General features: G+C 39.2%; 1 protein-coding gene across 1 annotated transcript in view; it reads left to right on the top strand.

Annotated features, from left to right (window-relative positions):
• Positions 1-24,507, top strand: part of LOC146566249 (polypeptide N-acetylgalactosaminyltransferase 10-like) — a 121,291-nt gene that overhangs the window by 62,482 nt on the left and 34,302 nt on the right. The window contains exons 5-6 of the mRNA XM_085289850.1: positions 12,342-12,527; positions 15,620-15,803. Of these exons, the coding sequence (XP_085145976.1) occupies positions 12,342-12,527; positions 15,620-15,803 (370 nt within the window). The remainder of the gene's footprint in view (positions 1-12,341; positions 12,528-15,619; positions 15,804-24,507) is intronic.

Genomic DNA, 24,507 nt, shown 5'->3' with positions numbered 1-24,507 from the left:
TAAATCCTCAAGTGACTTTGAACAGTTATAAAAGAGAGTTGGTGTAAATTTTGTATTTTTGTATTTTCTTTTTTGTATTCATTGATAATGTGCAAAATAGAACTTCATAAACCTCTGCAATCTTTGTCTTTGTTTTTCACTGGTGGTAGACTATGTTATGGACTATGGCAGATTAAATGAATGAAAAAGTGCTAAATAATGTTTTAAAACATGAAGGTCCAGTGGGACACAGGCAAATGTCTCCTGGCTGCTAACCCTACAGAACTGGAAGCTATGCCACCAGTCTATTTCAGTGTCCTGACTAGATCCCTACGATGGGCACGTTACCTCTCTGTGGTCGCTATTGTTTCAGCCAGTGCAAAGAAGAGCTGCAGGCAGTAGCCTCAAGGAATGGAGACTATACTTTAAAATCCATATAAATGGTGTACAGCATGTGCTTCTGAGAAGGTGACCCCAGTCGTTCTCAGTGTTCTTGTCTGCATTGCTCACCTGTCATGTCATGTTTAATTTGGGGGAGCTAATGTTGTTTCTCTAATAAAGCCGTTTTGAGGGCCAGGGGGTAAAAGGCGGTGCTTTTTGTATTTTTTTTATTTTTTTTATTTTTTTTTTTTTATGTTACAGGAGAGGCTGTGCGAAGTAGTGGAGCATGTTATGTTTTATCAAGTGTTTGCCTTTTTAATTGGCGTATGCTTTAGAGATGAGAGCTGTTCTCTGGGGAGGCTGACTTCATTAGCACCTGTAAGCATCCAGATATGTTGGAGAAAAGTGAAAAATTGAGCGAGACAGAGAGCGGCACATAAAGATCTTTGTTTTCCAAAAAATTCTTGCCACAAAAGATTTCGATTCAAAACGTGTCCAGTGTTCTGTACCCAGCTGTGACTTACAGGATGAACACCACCACACAAAAGTGAAATATTTTGCGTGTTTCTTTTTTTTTTTTTTTTTTGGGGGGGGGGGGGGGGGTCGTTTCCAAAGAGGTTGTTACTCCAGTTATGTCTTATTAAAATTTTAATTGAGAATAACACTGCTGTGCAAGGGATCATTTGCATGTATATTAGTGCAAATGTCTGGCACTCTGCCAGTGTAAAGGAGACAATCTTAGTATCAAAATAATTATCCATATAGGTTAACAGTTGAGCACAAAACAAAAGAGAAGGGGAGGAACAGGGGAGAGAAATGTACAATGATATGAAAAATGGTCAATAATACAGGGGATAGTTTGAGCTGGAGAGCTGTTACTGTGCTTTAATGGCCTTCTCTGGAGAACAGAGCCCATTTGTCTGCTGTGCAATTTGAAGAAGGAAGAAACTCCAAAGTAAGCACCTGGAACAATTAGTGGCTGTACGCTAGCTGAATGTTCAGCTTTTCACCAAATCTGAGACGTGTTTTATTACCTCCTATGTAGGGATGGGTATTTATAAGATTTTCACGATTCCGATTCCATTTTCGATTCTGTTTAACGATTCGATTCTTTATCGATTCTCTTATCAATTCTTTTTTAAAAAGAAGATTAGCTTAGAACTTTGTTTTATATCTTCTCTTTGAACAAGATAGAAAGTTAGAGGTAACATGGCCTTACAAACCCAACTGTGAGATCTTAAGAGATCCAGCCTACGGTTCTTCCATGGGGTGTCACAGGGTCCCCAGGAAAAAAATTTGTAAATATAAATTAATAAAATAAATATTCTTCTGTAGCAATAACAAAGTATAACATAAATTATTCTGTAGCAATTACACAAGAATATCCAGTAATGTCCCTGCCTACAATTAAACACATTCACTTACCGAAAATCGAGGGCATCTGCTGTGGCAAATGGGTGCAAGCCTTTGACCACAAACTTGTCTGTCCTGGCCTGAAAGGAGACTCTACCGGTAGACTGCAGCGACAACTGCCAGCATCTGAGCCAGCCAGACTCTGTCTGTCTCATCGTGGTCGCCTAAATGCACAGTAATGGCAGGTTTTGTAATAAGGCAGATCGCGCTAACATAATATGCACTGTTAGTTGATTATTTACCTGCCGCATTAACAGGAGAGGACGTGCAAACGTTACCGCTGCTGCTGGGTTGAGATTCACGAGTCGAGCGGAATTAAAAACACGACATTCATTTAAGGTCATCGTGTGTTTTGTGAACAAATACTTTTGCATATTCGTAGTGTTTCCTCCCTTAAATGAAATATCTACTTTGCAAGTATTGCAAGTTGCCCTGTTGTCATCCGTTCTCGTAAAGTATAATCAAACTTTTGAGCGTTTAAGCCGCTTAGGCGCCGTGTTTCCTGCCAGATAAATGACGCTCCGCAATGTGGTGACGTCATTCGGGGCGACTGGAATCAATAAGGGAATCATTTACAAAAATGGCAAACAATTCCAAGGAATTGGAACAGTGGGAACGGCAGTTTTCGATACCCATCCCTACTCCCATGCATATTGGTGTAACATTTGCTGCGGTCTGAGACTGTCTTGATAAATAGAACTTACCTTTAATGCACACCAAGTCACGTGATCACTCCTTGCTACAGCAAATGTTCCCTCTGTTTTCTTCAGGGCAGAGCTATTGTTTACTGGCCGCTTTATGTTACTAACCTGACCTGCAAACTTAGGGAAGTGACTAACAGAATAAGATGAGCAGTAGAACTGCTTCCCTGTGAAGCAGGGGTGTCCAACTCCAGGCCCCATGGGCTGATGTCTTGCAGGTTTTAGATCTCACCCTGGGTCAGCACAACTGAATCAAATGATTAGCTCATTAACAGGCCTCTGGAGAACTTCAAGACCTGTTGAGGCGGTAATTTAGCCATTTAAATCAGCTGTGGATCAAGGACACATCAAAAACCTGCAGGACACCGGCCCTTGAGGCCTGGAGTTGGACACTCCTGCTGTAAAGGGTATATGGTTTCAGCGAGGGTGAGGAACTTGGATATTTGTGAGGGACTCAGATTTGAGCTGGTGCTCCTTCCACATTGGAAGAATCCAGTTAAGTTGCTTCTGATCTCCTGGACACCTCCTAGGTTTGGTGTTTTCGGCATGTTCACCTGGTTGGAGGCGGGGAGGGGGGAGTTCAATCCTTTTATAATAGGAAGTAACTGCTAGGAGGGAATTAAAGAAGAGACTAGAGAAACAAGATTATAACTATAAATATTTTTTTGGCAGATCAAGAACTAGACAGTCAAATTATGTGACAACAGGAGGCAGCTGACGTATCTTTAATCCCACATAACACTTCTTCAAAACAGACAATTAAGGAAGGCTTAAAATCACAAACCAAACCAATAAGTATATAAAACCCCTCCATTGACACTCAAAAGAGAAGTGTTTGTGTTTTAGTTTGCATCATGTACATTTGTTGGCATGAAGGTGTTTAAGCACACATGATAAGTGTTATTGAAAAATGACTTATTGAGCCAAACATCCAGCGTGCCATCACGCTTTGCCATTTCTTTCCTTTATTCCTAAACGGTACATAGAAGAATACAAAGTGAGCAGTTTGATGGCTGTTGTTGCTTAACAAATAATAAAGCACATCATACAAAGACTAAAGAACTGAAGCATAGTTTTGAGAATTGATAGTATGAAAAATATTGCTTATGCCAAAGGAAAAAAGCATTTGTTTCCTTTCTGAATTCTTCTTCGCTTGGCCTGAAACAAAGGTTGGGTTATGAAAAAGCTAAATGTAGTTGAGCCATCGAGTTTAATTGATTTAAAAAATCACATTGGGAACCAAAAGCTTATATTTTCAATAAAATATTTTTTTGCTATTCCATTGTCAACAGAACCTGGATGATAGTATCTGTGACAAAACTTAAATTCTCAGGTCCAAGCTGGCAGTCTGTTCAGACCATGGAAATGACTCTCAAGGACTAACAATCCCCACAGGGATATTTTTATAGCAGTCGACAGCAGCAGTACGGGGCTGCTTGACAGGATGAGGTTTGGAGATTTAGAGTGAGCACAGCATCAGTGCTGCCACGTTAGCAGTGACTCTGTCTTTGTAGCTGTTGCTGTTCTGTTTGTTTGGCCACTGGCTTCCTCTGTCATATCAAATGCTCCCACTTCTGCCCAGTTTCATCTTTTTTCATTGTTTACATTTATTTTTGTTTTTTGCAGACTACTTCTACAGCTTTAAGCGCAATGCGTAAGCATTTAGAGAGTTGGTGTATTTCAGAGAGTAAACATGGAAAACAGTCAAATGCGTCAATGCATGCATATTCCTTTCTCACTGGTCCAATCTTCCCAGAAAGCTCTTCACACCCCAATAATATGAGCTTGGTTTGAATTATAAAATGTTTGATTTTTGCTTGTAGCTAGTTGGAGAAATTTATAAATTCAGTGAATCAATATGTGAAGCATTTGTGATTCCTTCTGGGCCAACATGGAAACTATTTTTTAACCAGTTTTGCCATTTGGCTCCTTTCTGCTGTTTCTGTGGATAGAAAAGCAAAACATGGTCTGAATCAGGGCAGACTGACCTGATCAGAAGAGCATGCTCTCTGCTAATGCCTCGCTTTTAATGGATTCCCTCTTAGACGCACTGACTGAATTTTTTTGCAGACATATAAGAGGTCAATTTCACTCGTAGACCAGAAGAAATGGAATGCAAGAACAAATTTTCTTTAAAAAAAAAAAAAAAAAAAAAAAAAAAAGGAATACAGAGACAGGAAATTGTCCTTGAAACATTACCACCTATAACCTAGAAAACAACTGGAAAGCACGGATGAACTTTTAGCCTTTAGTCTCTTTAAATCTAGATTCTGAGCTTGCTTGTTGGTTGGATGAAGAAATATGTTTGACTGTGAAGGATATTATTTAGAGTGGGTCTGAAATAACTACGCTCTAAATGCGGTCCACCGATATAAAATCCAAATAAAAGAGAAAACCAACCATTAGCTGTAATAAAACCAAAGTGGTATCAACCATTAGTGAAGTCCCTTCTTCAGGCTTCAAGGTGAACATCTGGGCTATCTTGGTGTTTTAAAAATGAATTAGAGCAATGGGTGGAACTGAGTTACAGAGGGCAATACGACAAAGTATTTTCTAGGGGGTTACTGATTAAGTGGCAATAAGGTCATTTTCTGTACTAAAAGAAGTCTCCAACAAGTGTAATTACCTCCTGCTTGGATCTAGTATCCTCCTTTTTAAGGCAACATTTTCCATGTACATGGTCCTACATGTATAAAACACATCTTACTTCTAGTGTCCTATTTAAGGGAAATGGAAGAAACATGGAAAAACCAAAGAATTGAAATATGCAGGAGAACTGAGGCAGCCCCATAGAGGCGGTAGTGTTTGCTGTGAAGCAGGAGCTTGTGTGCCTCTGCTCTAAATGTTTGACAGTGCTTGAAGGCAGAAACATGAAATTGTCCGTCCTCTCCTTGCTTTTCAAAATATTGCTTTCATCATTTTATGATGTGACAGCAAAGTGCACATCTGTAATACATCTCTTATCATTGGCTCAGTAGATATTTAAGCAGTGTATATTTTGTGTGACTGGGGAAGATGAGGGGGAGTGTTCTTGAAAAAGAAGGGGAAAAAAATCCCTCAGACTGGCTTATGTCATCACGGACTTTCCGTCAGCATCCTTCTTTTTTTATGACTGTTGCCAAAAAAAAAAAAAAAAGCTGCTTCAGATGTTTTCAGCTTTGGCTCAAAGAGAGGATGTGTGATAGAGTTCACAGAAGCAGCCGAATATTTTGGAGGAATAAATTAGCAGCTTGGTTCTTTGGTGCTGTGCCAAGACTTCTGGGAAGTAATCCAGCACGTTGGAAAGATGAGATTTGGATGACACATTGGATTCACTCTAATTTGAGGTTAATTGAATTGAAAATCCCCCCAGCTTCTACCAACACAACATATACAGGAAGGAATGATGAACTGTGTTATGGATGTGTTGGTTATTTTATACAGCTGGCGTTTCTGAACCCCTCAAAATATTCAACAAATCTGGATTATTGATCAGGATTACAGATGCTTCAGCTTTTTAGTCTTTGTTTTTTCTTCTTACTCTAAGGGGGTCTCTTAAAACTTTTTTTTTAAACAGGTTGCCGAATAGCTACAAGTAATGTAGAAAAAGTTTCCAAATAAGAGTCAAAATGAATGAATTCATATATGTAACAGACAAGAAAAAAATTTGTCATATGTTTAAAAACAAATTAGAATTTTGGTAAAATAGCAATGTTAATTGTTAGCTAGAGGATCAACAATCAACCAAATTGGTAGCTAATTTAGTCCATCAATGGGTAAAATAGCTAAAATTATAAAACAAGAAGACTGAAATTTATAGTAAAAAAATATGGTTAACATAGGACATTCCTAGCTAGTATAATGTCCAAAGTTGAAATGGCTACCATCATCATAATCATCTTAGTTAATTATGGTTAGCAGTTTCTTTTCTTTTTTTTTTTTCTTTTTACCTACCAAGGTGGATAAATATGTTTTAGCAAAATCAATAAATAAAATGGATAGCTTAAATTGTTATGAAACTAGTTGTAAAGTTATATTTTAAAGTATGGCCAGCAGTTGATGGCTAGCTGCACTTGGGTTACTTTTTTTTTTTTTTTTAAATATTGACATTTTAGGCTAACAGTTGAAATAGCTAGCTAACAACCTAGATTAACTCTCAAACGTTTTAGCTTGACATAATGAAAAACTAGCAAGTGGGATAGTAGCTATTTAAAGAAGATGAAATACTAAGGCAACAATTAAACACCGGTTAAGACAGAAACCATACCTGTTAAACGGTAACCTGAAAGCAATGCATCAGTAAATGATGAGTTGTAAACGTCGACATACGGTTTAAACTGAATTTAAATTAACACATTTGCCACGTCATATCCACATCAGCAAATGTTTAAGGATTTTTATCCATTAAAATGGGTAAATATGCCATTGAAGGCGGAATATTTACCCTCATGCATAATTTTCATGACAAAACTTTTGTGATTTCCCCCAACCCCAGGTTTCTCATGGTTATAATACAGGGGATTTTTCATCTTTATATTAAACAAAAGATATTGCACCATAAGACCCTGTACACTTTTTAAATGTTGAAAGGTAGTTTGTTCCAATCTTTGCAAATTTGCAAAACATTTTTGTTAAGCAAAATGAGGCGCGTTGAAGTTGTGGATAAAGTTAAGTTGATGTGATTAAATATTTTTATAGTTGATATTGTGATTTTTTTTTTTTTTATTTATTTATTTTTTTTTTAAAGTGAGTTTTTTTTCTTGTTTAGCATAGTTTCTTTGCTATAATGTGTTTGGAAGGTGGTCTTCATGATTACTTTTGAGGTGCTACTAAAACTGGTATTTATTGCATGTACAGTATCTTGGTCAAATTCATATTAATCTTTTCTGTGATCTGGTGGTTCTGGGGCTGAAAGATCTTGGGAACCACTGTACCAGTTAAATACTTGCTCTGGTGCCCACGTTTCACCCTGACCTCTTCTTTTTTTTTCCCTCTTAGTTTTATTGTTTGTGGTTTAATTCTAATAAATGACTAAGAGGAAGATGCATTCCTGGAACAGAAAGAGATTGAAGGCAGCGATTGTTTGTTAGTTCGGTAAATGGGGTCTACAGAACTGACCCCGGCATCGACGATGTCCGAGCCCTCTTCATGTCCTGGATTTCACATTCTAATAATGACTAATGTGTTTGCCGATGTCAGCCTGCTCTCATTAGAGTGATTTATAGCCCTGGCAGTTTTCAGTAAACCAGAGGAGCCGTATTCCAATTTATTCAGGTCAAATTAACCATTCATAATTAGACACCATAACCTTTCCCGCTTTCCTTTCCTAGTCTGAATGCGCTTTACATGAAATGCAAATGTTCATTGTTTAATCTCCCTGCTTGTCATTAGGGAGGCTATGTAAGAATCGCCCCATGCAGGGCAAAAGTTTAGCCTGAATCAATCTCCTAATGCTTAATAGCTAATGGGCCGATTTATTGCCATGTAATGAAGGTGAAGGCCTTCTTTTCTCTAATGGTGGCATTGACCCTATGGAGCCCCTCAGCCATTATTCCAATGTCAAAACTGTGTAGCTTATATTATTGCTGCAATGACTCATTTTAATATAAAGTATATCACCTATAAACTTACTAATCTCCAATTACTCTACTTGGCTGTAGGAATTATTTGAAAGATTTTACAAGTACAGAATTGGCAAGTATTCTGAAATCTGTTACATTATATTGATTTTTTTTTTTATTATATAATGAGACCTGAAACACACACACAGAAACATTTTGTATTAAGGTTGGGTGATTTTTTTTTTTTTTTTTTTTTTTTTTTTTTTTTTTCCCCCCTCAAAAAAATTTTCAACCAACCATAATCCGTCCAACCACCAGTAACTGGTGATACATCCATGGAGATGTATGTATATCTGTGTCACAAGATTATGTTAAAGGCACATAAGTCATCAGGAGGGAGAACAACAGTGCTTATATTTTATCTCACTACATACATATTTGTCAGCCACAACATTAAAACCTCTGACAGGTGAAGTGAATAACATTGATCATGCAATAGCCTCCTGTGAGTCTTTGGGCTGTGATATGTCATGCATTTTGAGGTTACCTAGGCATGTACAACCTAGCTAAAGGCTATTGTACACTCCTCAGTGTCATTGGCTTCCCCCAGCAGGACATTATGTTCTGCCACAAAACAAACTGCCCGGGAACAGCTGAAGAAACATGACAATGAGCCCAAGGCACTGACCCAACCTCCAGCCTCCCGCCTCCCCAGATCCCAATCCAATCTAGAATTGGCAGCATTCAGTGGACCTAGCCTCCTCCATAGAGGCTGCAGCCCACAGCCCACATGTCCCACAGGAGCTACTGCCAGCATTTTGGTTACAAACACCACAGGATATCCCCAAAGGTCCTGTTGTAATGCCCCAGACAGGTCAGAGGCATTTTGGTGGCGTATAAGGAAACAACCCAATGTTAGGCAAGTGCTTTCAGAACTTTTCCAACTATCAGAACTTATGCCAGTTTTAATTGGATTGAGAAGTGGGGCACGTCGGGTTGTCGGTCTATCACAGGACCAACAGGGAGAGACAGAAAGTTGTATTTCATTATCACTTTGCTAAATAAATTATTTCCTGGCTTTAAAGTATTTTTTTTAATATTTCAAATTGGATAGGGCTAATTAGAGCCAGACCACTTGAGGCGGGCTGCATCTCAATTGAGGCCTTCAGGATTACGTAGCGGAGACCTCTGTGACAGTTTGATAGACAGCACCTCTCACTCTGGTCTTGATTACTGCTGTTGTCTAATTCGCTTTGCTTTGCTTTAATAATGTCTGATTGGGGAGTGTTTGGACCAGGTCCTGTCTTTTTGGACTAGCTGGGAAATGATGGTGAATTTTGGTGTTAGGCTTCAAGTGATGAGCTGTCATCTTCTTAGCCTCAGTTTCATTAAAAAGTTAATGAAAGTTAAAAAAAAAAAAAAGGATGAAGGGAAAGTGTGAGGATGGAGACAAATCGGAGGACCAGCTGGCGTCTGGTTTGTTGGTTTTGGCCAGTTCTCCCATTTTCAGTGCCTCTGATGTCTGTTGGGATTAGGAGTACCTCTCCAAGAGGCAATGGCTGCCAAGCAGCATCAGAACAGAGACGAGCGGAATGAAGGATGAAGGTTGGGAAGTGAAGCAACAAAGGTAGAACAAAAAGTGAAAGAATTACAGCTGGAAAGAAACAACTGAGTGCAGAGATAAAGACACTGTCAGTCATTTGAGCAGCTGCAGATTACAGTTTGAAGGTGTAAAAGGACTGCCGCCTTTCCTCCTCCTACCCTTCTGATATTCAAAATCCAATTAGTGGACGTGTTAGAGGGAGCTCCTTTGTGACAGTGGGCCATTTGTAAGGAGGAACACTGACAGAGGTAATATTTTAATGTAAAGCGTATCTTCCTTTATTATGTATATAATGTTCTCTTTTTGTAGTCCTGAGAAATGTTCTTGTTCACATTTTTGATGTTGATGCAGGGAAGAGGTGCAAAAGAGAAGAAAAAATGGTACAATGAGGCACTTTTATTTGTCTGAGTCACACTGGACCTCATTCGTGTATTACTATGGATGATTTAGACTTCTTTAAATAGAGGCGATATAGTGATGGGCTTGTGATGTGCCTGCAAAAATTTTGCTTGAAGCCTCAATGGTGTCCCTTCTATGTTAGTTAGTTCTGTGTTAGCTTTTTGGGGAGCTGGAAGCTACCATGTTTGGACAAGAGGGTGAAGTACCAAAATGATGAGCTTGGATAGGTATTTGCACATGAAACTTGTATGAACAATTCACAGAAACACATGTTTTACTCTGTTAATTGGTGTTGAGAAACTATTAGTGCTAATAAAATGGTAGACTCTAACTTAACAGAATGGAAACACAACCCATCTTTGCTGTGTTTGATACTTCTGTGCAGGCTTCTTTTTTTTAGCCCCAGAGATTGCAGCATGGATATTGTTCAATGAAAGCAGAGTTTGTTGGGTTTGCAAGGTCTTAACTTTATAATGTAATGTGTCCTAATATATTGTGAGTTAGCACTAAATAAATAAATTTTTAATTGAGTTGGTCAGTACCTTAGAATGGTGAAGGCACACTTTGATCATGACGTCTTTCTTCTTCTTCAAAAAACCCAAGCCTCTGCAAATGATTTTTGACCTCAAACCATGTGCTCAAAGAGACTTGATGTGACATTTGTTGCGTTTTTGTTTTCTGGCGCTGTAGTTTGACTGTTTGGTGAGCTGGAACATGATCCTCTGCAGAGTCACTGTAGACGTCAGATTTGGAGGCAATTAAATCATTTGTCTAACAGTAGACAGATGGATTAAAAGACAGTGCTGAGTCATGTCTGTCTGTTGGAGACTATTTAGGAAGCACAATTTGTGTGGTTTGCTTTTCCAGTGCATCTGTTTTGTCTTTGCTCACAGTGGATAACATTATAACTGCGACCATTCACGTCCAGTTGGTTTGTAACATATAGCGTCTTATCAAGATGTTCCCCTTTTGAGGTGGTGTTAAGTGCAAATGATTTTTTTGGTGGTTACTGAATATTTAAACAGAAAGTGAAAAGCGATGGATGGATGGATTGAGGTGGAGTACATTCAGTTTTCTACTACAACACTGGACTTTCTGGGTTTTTCTCTGCAATGGTTGACAGCTTTAGAAACATTAACACTAGACAGATGGCCATTGAAACATGGCTTTAAGTGTGACTTATTTTTATATTTATTGACCTGTCACAGCTGACTGGGCGTTTGAGCAGAAAGACTTAAAGGCTCCATTTAGAGCAGGATTGATTTCTGTCAAAGACGAGCTGTGATGAAAGATTGGAGAAAATGTGCATGTATAAGCCCAGTCTCTGATTGATTGACGCTTTCAAGTTGCCCTGTCTTTATATATATGTCGCCATATATATAGATCTCCCCCCCCCCCCCCCCCCCCCCCCGACACACACACACACACACACACACACACACACACACACACACACACACACACACACACACACACACACACACACACACACACACACACACACACCATCCACCCTGTTCCAGTGTATTTGCCATTTTAGGCGATGGAACTGACCATTTGACTGACACCTCACTCTGGGTTGAGATTTACTGTCACTGCTGCTAGAGAAACACGGGAAAATGGCACAGCTGCCATGCATAGGACCAGTGGCTCAGACATGAACTTTAATAAAACACTTTGATCGTGTAATTTACTCAGTGAAGGGATTGTTGTTGGGAAAAGGGTCCATAATGGGACATTATGAGTTTTGGGTAGAATGAACATCATCACAATTTTGGCAGCAGCACTGTTTTTCTTTTTGTTTTGTGTTTTTTGTTTTTGTTTTTTTAATTTTTTTTATTTCTTGCCAAAAGCCTTTATGACCGCACATTAGAGGGGCTGATTTAATTCCTTTTTCATTCCTCGCAGTTGGTTTCTTCCTCTTGAGGGTAACATTCTGTCTAATGACTGCAGATATAAAAAAAAAAGGAAAAAAAAGTCAGTGAGTGTAGAAAAGTAAGTAATATAAAGTTTTTCTCTGTATGGGTGAAAGTACGTTATGATGTAGAGGCCTTAAGGGGGACATTTCAGTGTGGAGCATGTGGCAGCAGCAGATGTCGTGTTTGATGGTGACAGCTAATGGGTTAGTTTTCTTTTCATGTTTTTTGAAGAGCATTTTTGTTGTGAGGGTTTCCTATTTGTGGACAGTTTTCTGAAGCAGTTCATGCCAGTAGATCCGTATTTACCTGCACGCATTAACAAGGTATGATATTGATCCTCTCTATACCATTATGGCATTTTTTTTCCACTCTTTAAATTATGCTCTCTCTCATGTTGTCTCTTCAGAACACCTTAAGGTGGCACTAGAGGAGTACATGGTACGGCTGCCAAAGGTTCGCATCCTGAGGACCAAGAAGAGGGAGGGTCTGATCCGGACTCGCCTGCTTGGAGCAGCTGCTGCTAAAGGAGAAGTCCTCACCTTCCTAGACTCGCACTGTGAAGCCAATGTGAACTGGCTGCCTCCACTGCTGGGTGAGGACTTCATTATTGAGCCATGACCCTTAACATGAGCCCGATCCTCAACCGGCCTGCACTGTGTGCCTAGGTCATAACCTTAGTGATGGCTGCTCTTTACGTGTGACGTTAAACTCATTTTGGGGAAAAATAAAAATTCAAATTCAAATTTTATTTGTCACGTACACAGTCATACACAGTACGATATGCAGTGAAATGCTTAGACAACTGCCCGTGACCTAAAAAAAAGAAAAGGCTATGAATAAGAGGAAATAAATATGAAAAATTAAAAAGGGTAAATTTAACTAGGAAGGAATAAAATATAAATTAAGGTTAAAAATGAAATAACTGTACAACACAATTTAGAATGAAGGGTAAATTTAAGTGGGAAAGAATAAGATAAAATATATAAATTAAAGTTGAAAATAAAATAACTGTACAACAAAATACACAATACACAGCATAGAACTATATAAGAATGTATGAAGAAATATAAATAAATAAATATAAAAAAATATATATATATATACACACACCGTAATTGTCGGGCTATAAGCCGCTACTTTTTGCACAAGCTTTGAACCCTGCGGCTATTAGTCAGGTGCGGCTTTTCTATGGATTATCCATGATTGTTGTCATATCGTAAGACGATTTGTTTTGTGTGTTCCGCTGTTGTACGGCACTACGTTGCCTGGCGGAAGGATCGGGGTTCAAGAGTGGTATGTTAGTCACATGTCCGTCCGCCAGGCAACGTAGTGCCGTACGAAGTAGCGCGAAAAACAAACTTCAAAGTAGCGCTATGCGTTCAGCGGGAGTTGTGGATGATGAGCGGCGATAAACTTGCAAGTTATGCCCAAAAAGCAAGTTATGCCCAACTCCACCGGTGGATTCTGACAGCGTGGAAAAGTGTGAAAACATCCACGATCACCAACGGATTTTGAAGGGCTGGACTACTGCATGATGGAGAGGAGGACACCGCCACGGCCCTTCTGAGGGTGTTCGACTCTGACACTGACAATGAGGATTTCTTTGGTTTTGAAAGTGACAACGAAGGAAAGAAGCTGAGAGTGGATGATGAAGCCACCCTGAGCCTGTTCGTTTCCGACACTGGAGAAGAGGACTTTGGTGGTTTTAGTGCGCAGGAAGATGGTGGTGAATGACTGACTTTTCTTCTTGTTAAAGCCGTGTCACTGCACCTGAGCCTAAAAGGTAGTCCGAATCTATTTTTCTGGTGTGCTGTAGGTTACTGTTATGTACTACATGTGCAAATATGTACTCATAACTTGTTTTTCAAAATATTAATAAAAGTGGTGTCTCCAAACAGCCATCTCTTTCCTGACAATTCCCTTTGTGCATATTCTCTTACATATGATAAGTCAACATTGAAACACCTGCGGCTTTTAGTCAGGTGCGGCTAATGTATGTACAAAACAGGATTTTCCCCTGATTTTAGCTTGTGCGGCTAATATTCAGGTGCGCTTTGTAGTCCGGGAAATACGGTATATACACAATAACAGCAGCTGTACAAGTGTAAAAGTGTCCAAAAATCTATTAAATACGATTTTAAAAAATAGAATAAAATATACCAAAAAGTGGGAAATTTGCTGGGCCAAAAAATTAGACAACAGCTCTCACTCTTCATTGCCTCATTACAACAACCATCATGTTTGTTTTAATGTTTCAAGCACATCTGCTCTTCATCAGATAATGAATGTTGTTGGTCATGTGAGCTCATCACGTGAAGATGTCCATTCAGAGCCCATATATTACATAGTTGCTAGATAAATAACATCTCAAAGTCATGTGTGGGTGGTGCATTACACACTGTTAACTGTCTGAAATATTATTGAATCTCTGAATAAGTAAATAAATAAATTCATCCAAAAAAGAAAAATGTAACACTTGGGGGGGAAAGCACTAAAAAATAAATGAAAAATGAAATAAAAAATGAAGGTTGTATCATTGTATACAGACAGCCAGAAGCTGAACCAGCCAGACATAAAAATACAAGGGATCATAAAAAAAACTAAAATAACATCAATTTATTGATTGAGACCTTTAGGAGCCAAAGTGTAAATCCAGAAGTGTTCTTATTGTTAGAGTAAAGTGTTCTCTCCTTGGGAGATGTACATGCTCAGTGCCAGCATAACTCAAGCAAGCCACAGTGTGATTCATACGCTTGGTGATTAGCAGCTGAACTTTCCTGATCATGCTTTCTTGTAGCACTCGATGTTTATGCCAGCCCACACAGACATTTAAGCATACATATCACATTTTGAAATCCAGAATATGAGTTAGAATGAGTAACGAATACTCATTCTATGGGCTTGGACTGCATATGGTTTCCATGTAATGTGATCATGTGACCAGCAGCATTTGATCTAAGGTGCCTCTACTCTGTGTATTGCTGTCTGAAGGGCAGGTCTGTTTGTTATAACTACCCGAGGTGTGTGAGCTAAAATGGTAAATGTGCTTATCAGAAAAGTGTTTGATATCATTCAAATGAGAAGTAGGGTCATTTTCTGACTCCTGTGGGATCTAACCTGCTGTAGTCAGAGGAGTGGCTCCCTTACTGACGACTAGAAAAACCGCAGGTTTACGACATTTTTACATCTGTACGCTGCTTCGATTATGCGCACACAACTAATGACAACACAATGACACATGTAAAATAAGTGAGCGTTATAATTCATCCATTAGATTTCAGCCAGTCACAAAGCAATAAATCTAAGCTAGATGGAGCTGAGAGATATGAGGCGATGGTTACTGATTTATACTGAAACCTTTTAACCTTTTTTCCTGTAAAAGTAAATGGTAGAAAAATAAATTAATATTTTGTAAAAAATTATCAATCATTTTATTTGTTCCTAAAAACATGTTTTTTACCAATGGTAAAAGATAAATCATGGTAAAAATGGTCACACACAGTTTCACCAGTTGTTTAAACAGCCCACCGACCCCTCATAACCTGCAGTCTGTGGACAGGAGGGTGAGTAGGCTTTGCTTGGCTGTAAAAGGTCTAAAGCCACAAAGCTTGGAAACGACTTTTCTGCACCATCTGTTGTCATAACCTGCTCGCCATCGTGTGTGCCTCCTTCTGTCCCTCTCAGACCGAATCGCCCAGAACAGGAAGACTATCGTATGCCCGATGATTGATGTCATCGACCACGACAGCTTTGGCTATGAAACACAGGCGGGCGACGCCATGCGAGGGGCGTTTGACTGGGAAATGTATTACAAGCGGATCCCGATCCCCACAGAGCTGCAGAAGGACGACCCCAGTGAACCCTTTGAGTGAGTGACTCTGATACTTGGTTAGGGATTTTTTTTTTTTTATACCCATTATCTGATTGTGCCATGACTAAATGCATGCATCTGTTCCATGGGTGACCCCAGTGGGACTTAAAGCTTTTCAACTGGGTTTGTCTGAGCTGTGCACCTCTGAATGATTTACACCACACCGTGTTTATTCACTGAAGGTCTTTGTCGGCACTGCTATGCTCATACACGCGTTTACACCTGAGTGTTGCATAGGATGGATACTAAAGCACTCGACTACTGCCCCATTAAGCTGCAAAACATGAAATTGAATTCCATTTCCAAAGTGGATAAATGCCAAAATCCCAGTCTTACATTCCAGAGTGTACAGAGAAATGGAAGCTTTCTCGGATTTCAATGAACGAGTGTGGCGGTGAAGTGAAGCTGCCAGCTCGCTGTCTTAAATGTTGTCTCTGATTTTTAATGCCAGTACAATATCTATATCAAAAGCTATGTCATTATAAAAGACTGATTATGTTGCAGCACTGAACTATGACTTACTTGGTTTTTCTTGTCAGGTAGGGTTTATGAGTGGGAAAAGAGCGACATTCAGCTATTTTTATATTATTTTGCTACTTCAGTTAGGGCAGAGCTCTTCAAGGAATTACTTAACCTTTACTTTTAGCTGCTATTGTATTAGCTTTTATGCAGCAATAGCTTAAAAAAAGATCTATGTAGATCTGTGAGTTCTAGAGTTAAAACAATTTAGAGATCGGTGGATATTTAGGTCATTTCACAGTCACCTCATGTTTTATACAGCATGACAATTCCAAAAAATGCAGTTTGTCAAATGGCCTCAAACTAAGTCAAACTCTAGCTAATAAGATGAAACTTTATAAAAATGAAATGGGAAGTGATTCATTTATTTATTTTTCTAACTCAGCCATATAGAGATATTGAGAGACGGGTGCCTTCGCTGGGCTGCAGCTCAGCTTATTCAAGTCATTAGGTCCACTTCCAACAAACACAGTTGGAAGTGGACCTTCCAACTGCGTTTGTGCTATTTGGAGCATTTGTAATGCAGTTGTCTGGCAAATCATGTGGCCCACTGTGTGGTTAATTGTACTAAAAACTAGAGATGGCACGATACCACTTTTTTATGTCCGATACCGATACCGATATCATAAATTTGGATATCTGCCGATACCGATATGAATCCGATATAGTGTTTTTTAATCAACAAAACTGTTTTTAAAATATCTTGCTGCATTTTGTATAAGTTCATACTCAAGTTTAAAACAACAACTACACTAAAGCTATTCTGTTATACCTGTATGCAAAAAAAATGTTTCATAGTTCAGCAATACTGATCAATCTAATAAACTTAAACCTACACCATCCTCACTATTCTGGTATTTTAAAGAGTACTTAGTGTAAATATTAAGCAACCTAACTAATAGGGTTCCAACTCCCAGCAACAACAAAAATAAATAAATAAAAAATAGGGAACCACCCCTCACGCTCCACCTCATGATGCTTAATCGACGTAATCAACCTTAATTTGATGCAGTGTGAAAAAAATGCACAGAAATCAATTATTTTTTCAAGAAATATTAAATAGATTCAACATCTTTCTTCAACAAAATTGCAGACTGCACAGATGGTACCTTCCCAAAGGAAAAAGTACTATAGCTTACTAGGGTATATATATTAGACTTAATAGTTACTATATACAGTAATGGACTTCTATTCATTTTGCATCAAATTAAAACTTTGGGTGTCAGATAATTATTTATTAAAAGCTAGACATTTTAAATGAGAATAAGAAAGAAAAGTATGTCTTTGTGCCCCCTTTTCCCTGTTAATGCCCTATCGGCCCCCCTGGCTAAACTTTGCTAGATCCGCCCCTGCACAGTTACCAGCCGTCATAGAAAAAGATCCTGGTGTAGAAAGTAATATTAAATAAATTCTAACAACAGCTTATCAAGCTTAAACGTGCTGCTGTTGTTCAGCCGCTGGTTTCCTCTTTCTGGTGCAAAGTGGACCAAAAACAAAGAAGAGACACGGACTCGCGACAGAAAAGCCGATCAGCTGATCGTTAAGCAGTTTCATGATTGAAGTAGCAGCAAGAAGAGGCAGTCGCTCCATATATCGTTTGTTAAGCTTAACGCAGGAATGCTTTACAAACATTCAGAGATGGACTTACACACTTGCTGTACTTCTCTCGGGGATAACTTTGTCGGCGATGAAATGCCGGGTTGCTAGCGAAGCTCCAAATGCTATCCAGAGCACCCACAGGTCCCGCATGCCACAGCCGCTCTATCACGTGATGCATACTGCTCCAACGTGCTAACGTTCTGAGGTGAGTTACGGCGTATTGCAAGTTTTGTGAGGTGCTTTCGTGATATTTAATGGATCGGATTACATTTTTAATTTTTCTCCGATATCCGATCCAGTAATTTAGGTCAGTATCGGACCGATACCGATACGTAATATCGGATCGGTCCATCTCTACTAAAAACCCACTGAAAATGTCTATGCTTCAGGTTTGGTGAGTGAAATTCTACCCAATTATTTGTACCTCCAGTAATTAGCAGGTATTGGTGTCTGTGTTGGACCCATGTGGTGCCTGGGTGCTCTTTGCACTAATTGACATTGCTAGCTTAGATGATAACTGGCACTCGACTAGGGCTGGGCCATATCATACTGTTCACGGTAATACCGGTATAATGTTGGGCAAAGATAAGAAAATGAAATATCGCGATAGAATATGGGTAAAACGCGCAGGCGCAGTGCCTTTGTTTTCATACGCACATGGTGGAAAAAGCATGGCGGCGATGGAGAATGAGAAGGGCGAAAGTGGATCGTTGAATGAAACGGATGAACCAGAATTGGTTTGTAAAAATGCTCCAACTTCAGTGGTGTGGAACTGGTTTAGCTTTCGTCCGTCAGATACACAACAAAACACTATCTTTGGTAGAGCATGCTAGCGGGCCGTTGTTGTTACCGTATTTTTTTTTGGAAAATACGGCGCACTTAAAATCAATCCTTTTAATTTTTCTGAAAATCGACAGTGCCCCTTATAATCCCGTGTGCCTTATGTATGACTTCTGGTTGTGTTTACTGACCTCGAAACGATTTTATGTACACGGCGCTCAAAAATCTGTCAAATGTTTCAGTACGACTTTGCTGAGCTACGAAGCCACACCGCGGCGTAATTGTCGGAGCATTACGGCTGTCATAGGCAGGCGCCTCGCGGAGTGATACGTACTGTGCTTCAACATAATGTTACCGTATTGTGTGTGTATAACCTCTTTTTAAGTTTTGTGCATATTACACATGGTTATGCTGAGGATATGTCGGCCAGTTTCCACTGGAAACGCCTTTTGGTTAAACTGTCAGCAAGGAATTTGCATTTGCACTGTTACATTTTTATATAACTTTAATGCACATAAAAAAAAAAAACAGCTGCTTGTTTAAGTGAAAATACATTGATGTTTTTTGTTTTGTTTTTGTTTTTTGCACCAATAAAGTTGAGGAGTTGTAAAGTATTTTGTCTAGTGTGAATTATATCGTCAGTTATATCGTTATCGCAAATTTTCAAATGTATATCGTGATAAATATTTTTGGTCATATCGCCCTGCTCTACACTCGACCCTCTCCCTTAAAAGCAGGATCCTAAAAAAAACAAACAAAAAACATATTGGTGATGACCACGATGCTGAAAGTGAACATCACAACCCAATGAGTGACATCATTGTGACTACAGTTGTCCCTCATATGGAGTTTTTTTAAATTGTTTATGTTGACATTTCAAGCTGTTGGTTGGACAGAATGAGCTGAGACATTTTTTTGTGTGTGTTGTTATTTTTTGATAATTTGCGAGTCTCTTGTTTAAATGATTGGCTGCACATGTAGTTAACCATTTGAGTGTTGTCTATAAAGTTTCTTTTAAACAAAGATCAGTCACAGATTAATGTGTTTACAGTGTCATTGGATATTATTGGAATGTTTTGACCTTACAATATAAAGTGCCTTGAGGCCACTTTTGTTGAATTGATTCCCCGGCAACACTGCCTCTCTGCAAAGAAGCCTAATAGGTTTTTGCCATACTTTCTTCCCCTTTCTGTACCTTTTAAGTAATGGATGCTGAAATAAATAAATAACCAAATAACTGCATGGGATGCCAAACACTCCATTTGTGAGCTTTGAGGGATTAGTTAGACATTTGTCTATGTTTGGATGCCAGAGAATATTTGACTATCCTGGGGAAATGCTGTAGGCATGATCAGGCGGTGATGCAGGAGGATAAGAAACTAAAGAAGAAATGAGCTGCAGAACAATCAGAATCAATCCTCATTTCGTGAATTAGTCTGCTCTTCTTACCCAATGAAATGACCTTCATCAGTGCAAATCCAATTTGAGTCGCAAAGATTTTCATTTTCACTCTGACATTGCAGCAGTGGAGAACGAGGCATGGTGGGCTGGCAAAATCCATCTCGGAGGTGTGCGTGCGTGTGTGTTTGAGGGTAATGGAGTATGATTTTTATCTCCGTCCTCATGCCTCTGTCACTGTCCCTGTCCCTTTTGTTAATGCCATCAACACTCCCTTCATTTGTCGTCGTCCCCCCCCCCCCCCCGCTCTCTGTCTCTCTCTCTCTGCTTCTTTAAGTTTCATTTAGCAGTTAGCTCAGGCTAACAAGGTCAGTAGACTGAAATGGAGAATATCAACTTGAGCATTTGTAGTTTAATCTCAGTTGTTTGTTAGAAAGACCTGGACCATGCTGTCCTTTACCTCAAATACACCCAGAGATTCTGTTCCTTTGTAGGAATTGACTTTGTCTGAGAAGATGGTCTAAAACGAGCAAACTTACCATTCATCAGTTGCAGTTAAAACAATAAATAAAAGTACAAAACTAACAGGACAATAAATATAATTTTCACAGGTCTGACAAATGCTGTTAACAACTTTGCCAAAATCAAATGTAACTTAAAGGTTATGAAATCATGATTTAATTTAAACATAATTGTTGTGGTATCATCAATCTGATTTACTCTGACAGCAGTCAAATGGGTACAGAGATTTTATATTCTGGCAAATGTACATGTTGAGCCCAGTACTTTACTTATGGTATTGCATTTTCTTGCTGCTTCTGGCCTGTTAAGGTCACTTTAGTCGATGCCGGTCAATATTAATTCAGTAGAGCTGCTCTGTGGCGGAGGGCTGAAGTCTGTACTGTGCAAATCCAATTTGCCATTTCCATTTCTATTGTGATTTTCTTTTATTGAAAAGAAATAAAGTTTAATGTTGACATGCGTAGGAAGGTAATTACAGGCATTCAGAGTGGTGGAATTTCCGTTCTCGTCTTTAAACACTACAGCAGTGTTTCGCAAACCCGGCTGGACAAATTTGTGGCCACCATCACACCGGTCGATGTTCAGCTTGCACTTCACAGTGTGGGTGAACAGGTAATCAAAAAGAGTCTGTATGGGGTCCTGGTACTAGCAGATGGTCTGCAGACTTTCACTGTGTGTGTGTTTGTGTCTGTTCAATATAAAGTAATGACATTTTTAAAGTAAATAGACTGTGCTGTCTGCACATGAGACTGGGACCCACGCTCTGGACAGATTGTTTTTAGTGTGCTACAACACTGAATTACGTTGACAAGGCGAAGACGGACCCACATTACAAAAGCAAAGAGGATCTTCAGTAGTGCTGGCTATCCACTTCATCCATCTTAAAAGGTTGACCGAGTCAGGTAAAGCATGAGATACTTAAAGACCTTTCAGGTAGTGATTGATCTGGAAATGGATCAGAATATATTTTTGTTTATTTTGTGGTTATTATCAAGAGATTGGGGTATTTTTGTCCCCCCTTTCTTGTACTTTATCCTCACTATAGAAGAACCATGTTATGGAGAGACACATTGACCCAAAAATAATGACGTTAACTGTGGTTCTGCACAGTTGCTACTCCTCTAAAAACCACAGTACTAAGAGCAGTGATGGGATTAACGGTGTTGCTTTTTTTCAGTAAGGAGTAATCTAAAGAATTACTATTCCTGTTGTTACAACGCCGTTACCGTTACTAACAAGAAAATGCGGTGCGGTCGCGTTACTATTTTTCAACAAACAGACGGTTGAAGCTGTGTTCAGCTTACTGCAGTTTATATCAGTTGCACGGAAGTAGCTGTAAGTAATCTGGGCGCTACAGCTTTAAGCAGCTGCGCGCGCTCCCGCGGGCGGCAATCACTGTCTGGTAGACGATCACTTTTTGGCACAACACCTGGGGCTAAAGGGGCAAAACAATCGCATGAGTGCTGCTGTTTGTCTGAGGAAGAATAAAGTAGTCGTGGTAAGCCAATCACATGACCACTTTAAGATGACAAAGCAACAAGGTGAGAGAGAGAGAGAGATAAAGACAGCAGAAAAAGAGAGAGCGAGTTTTGAGATGTGAGAGATTTGTGATGTTCAGCGTGTTTGGAGTGTGTAGTTACTGTGATGTCTTGTAGTGTTGTGGATAGTTTTGTGTTGCATCAGAACAATGAGGCGACTGCTGTCTGCAGGTAGAAACAGGAGTGATACACCTGCTGCTGTCAGACCTGCAGGTATCAGGCTGTGATGTTCTCCTTTATAGTGGACAAATTATTTTTTTGAAGTGGCACAAATAATTTGTGTGGCATCTTATTGAATGCAGAACAGCTGATTGTTCTGTAAATGGTTTGAAATGGTTATAAAAAAAAAGGTCAAAGGTAAATGGCTGCAAATAACTTTGTTTGCAAAACTTGTGCATAGGATTTTGAAATTGACAATTTATATTTGCATTTAAAGTTATGAAATATGATTCATTAAACATGTTTGTGGTTGTCACAGTAAAAAATATAACTTTTTCTACTCGGATTTTATGTTTTTTGTGTGATTTATAGATCAATTGTGTTAATACAGTTTGTCAAAATGAAAACATAACTGTAAATTCAGACACGTGAGGTTGTGCTGAAAAGAATGATACCAAACAAGGGAAAGTAAATAGCTTTTAAAGGTGAAATGTGGAGGGAAAATCATAAGTAGTCAAAAATGGCCAATTATACCCTGGACCCCAGATAGATAGATAGAGATAGATAGATAGATAGATAGATAGATAGATATATTTTTTTTTAAGTAACGCAAACGTTACTTTTCAAGTAATTAATTACTTTTAGAATCTTGTAAATCAGTTACTAACTCAGTTACTTTTCTTGAAGAAGTAACTATAATTAATTACCGTAATTGTCGGGCTATAAGCCGCTACTTTTTGCACCAGCTTTGAACCCTGCGGCTTTTAGTCAGGTGCGGCTTTTCTATGGATTGTCCATGATTTTTGTCATATCGTAAGACGATTTGTTTTGTTTGTTCCGCTGTTGTACAGCACTACGTTGCCTGGCGGAAGGGCATGTGATCAGACACACAGTATCGGGTTCAAGAGAGGTATGTTGGTCACATGTCCATCCGCCAGCCAACATAGTGCCGTACAAGTAGCGCGATAAACTTGCGAAAAGCAAGTTATGCCCAACTCCACCGGTGGAATCTGACAGCGTGGAAAAGTGTGAAAACATCCACGATCACCAACGGATTTCGAAGGGCTGGACTGCTGCATGATGGAGAGGAGGACACCACGGCCCTTCAGAGGGTGTTCGACTCTGACACTGACAACGAGGATTTCTTTGGTTTTGAAAGTGACAACGAAGGAAAGAATCTGAGTGTGGATGACGAAGCCACCCTGAGCCTGTTCGTATCTGACACTGGAGAAGAGGACTTTGGTGGTTTTAGTGGGCAGGAAGATGGTGGTGAATGACTGACTTTTCTTCTTGTTAAAGCCGTGTCACTGCACCTGAGCCTAAAAGGTAGTCTGAATCTATTTTTCTGGTGTGCTGTAGGTTATTGTTATGTACTACATTTGTTACTCATTCATGAAGCACAGTACATGTTTCCTACTTGTAATTACTGCTACTTGTACATATACCTGAAAAGTTATGCAAATATGTACCCATAACTTGATTTTCAAAATATTAATAAAAGGGGTGTCTCCAAACAGCCATCTCTTTCCTGACAATTCGCTTTGTGCATATTCTCTTACATATGATAAGTCAACATTGAAACACCTGCGGCTTTTAGTCAGGTGCGGCTAATGTATGTACAAAACAGGATTTTCCCCTGATTTTAGCTTGTGCGGCTAATATTCAGGTGCGCTTTGTAGTCCAGGAAATACGGTACTTTTTCAAAGTAACTTGCCCAACACTGCCAAATAGTCAAGGCACCTAACTGTAAACCCACAATTGTTAATCCCATGTTTCAATGAATGAGATGTTTAGTTTGGCTTTAGAGATACAGATAACTTTGACACAGGTGGTGCTGAATAGAGGAACTAATTCGGGAACGCCAAAGTCAGAGTCATAAATTCATAAATTCATTTCAGCCACTGGTGTTGGGGGTCTTGTCAAAGCTGATGGAAATGTGAATACTCCATGTAATACCATTTGGAGACCAACCAGTAACTGTCACTGACTTCATTTTTCAGCCCTCAGCCATGATGGGCTGCTAGAGTATTGTGTTGACTTTAAAGCTCATAAGAACTGAAAAAGTCCTGTTTGCCCAATATACTGTGTTACTGAAGTGATTTATGTTTCAGTTAATCACTGCATGCATTTTTCATTTCTCTAGCAAAATATAAAGAAATGAGGGGCATCTCAAGACTTTTGCACAG

The sequence above is a fragment of the Mchenga conophoros genome, linkage group LG10, assembly GCF_057382185.1.
Source record: "Mchenga conophoros isolate Kocher_MC1m ecotype Shallow Benthic linkage group LG10, M_conophoros_male_GT1.1, whole genome shotgun sequence".
Lineage (NCBI taxonomy): Eukaryota > Metazoa > Chordata > Actinopteri > Cichliformes > Cichlidae > Mchenga > Mchenga conophoros.
The sequence above is the reverse complement of the archived record's forward strand: the minus strand, read 5'-3'. Positions and strand labels throughout refer to the sequence as shown.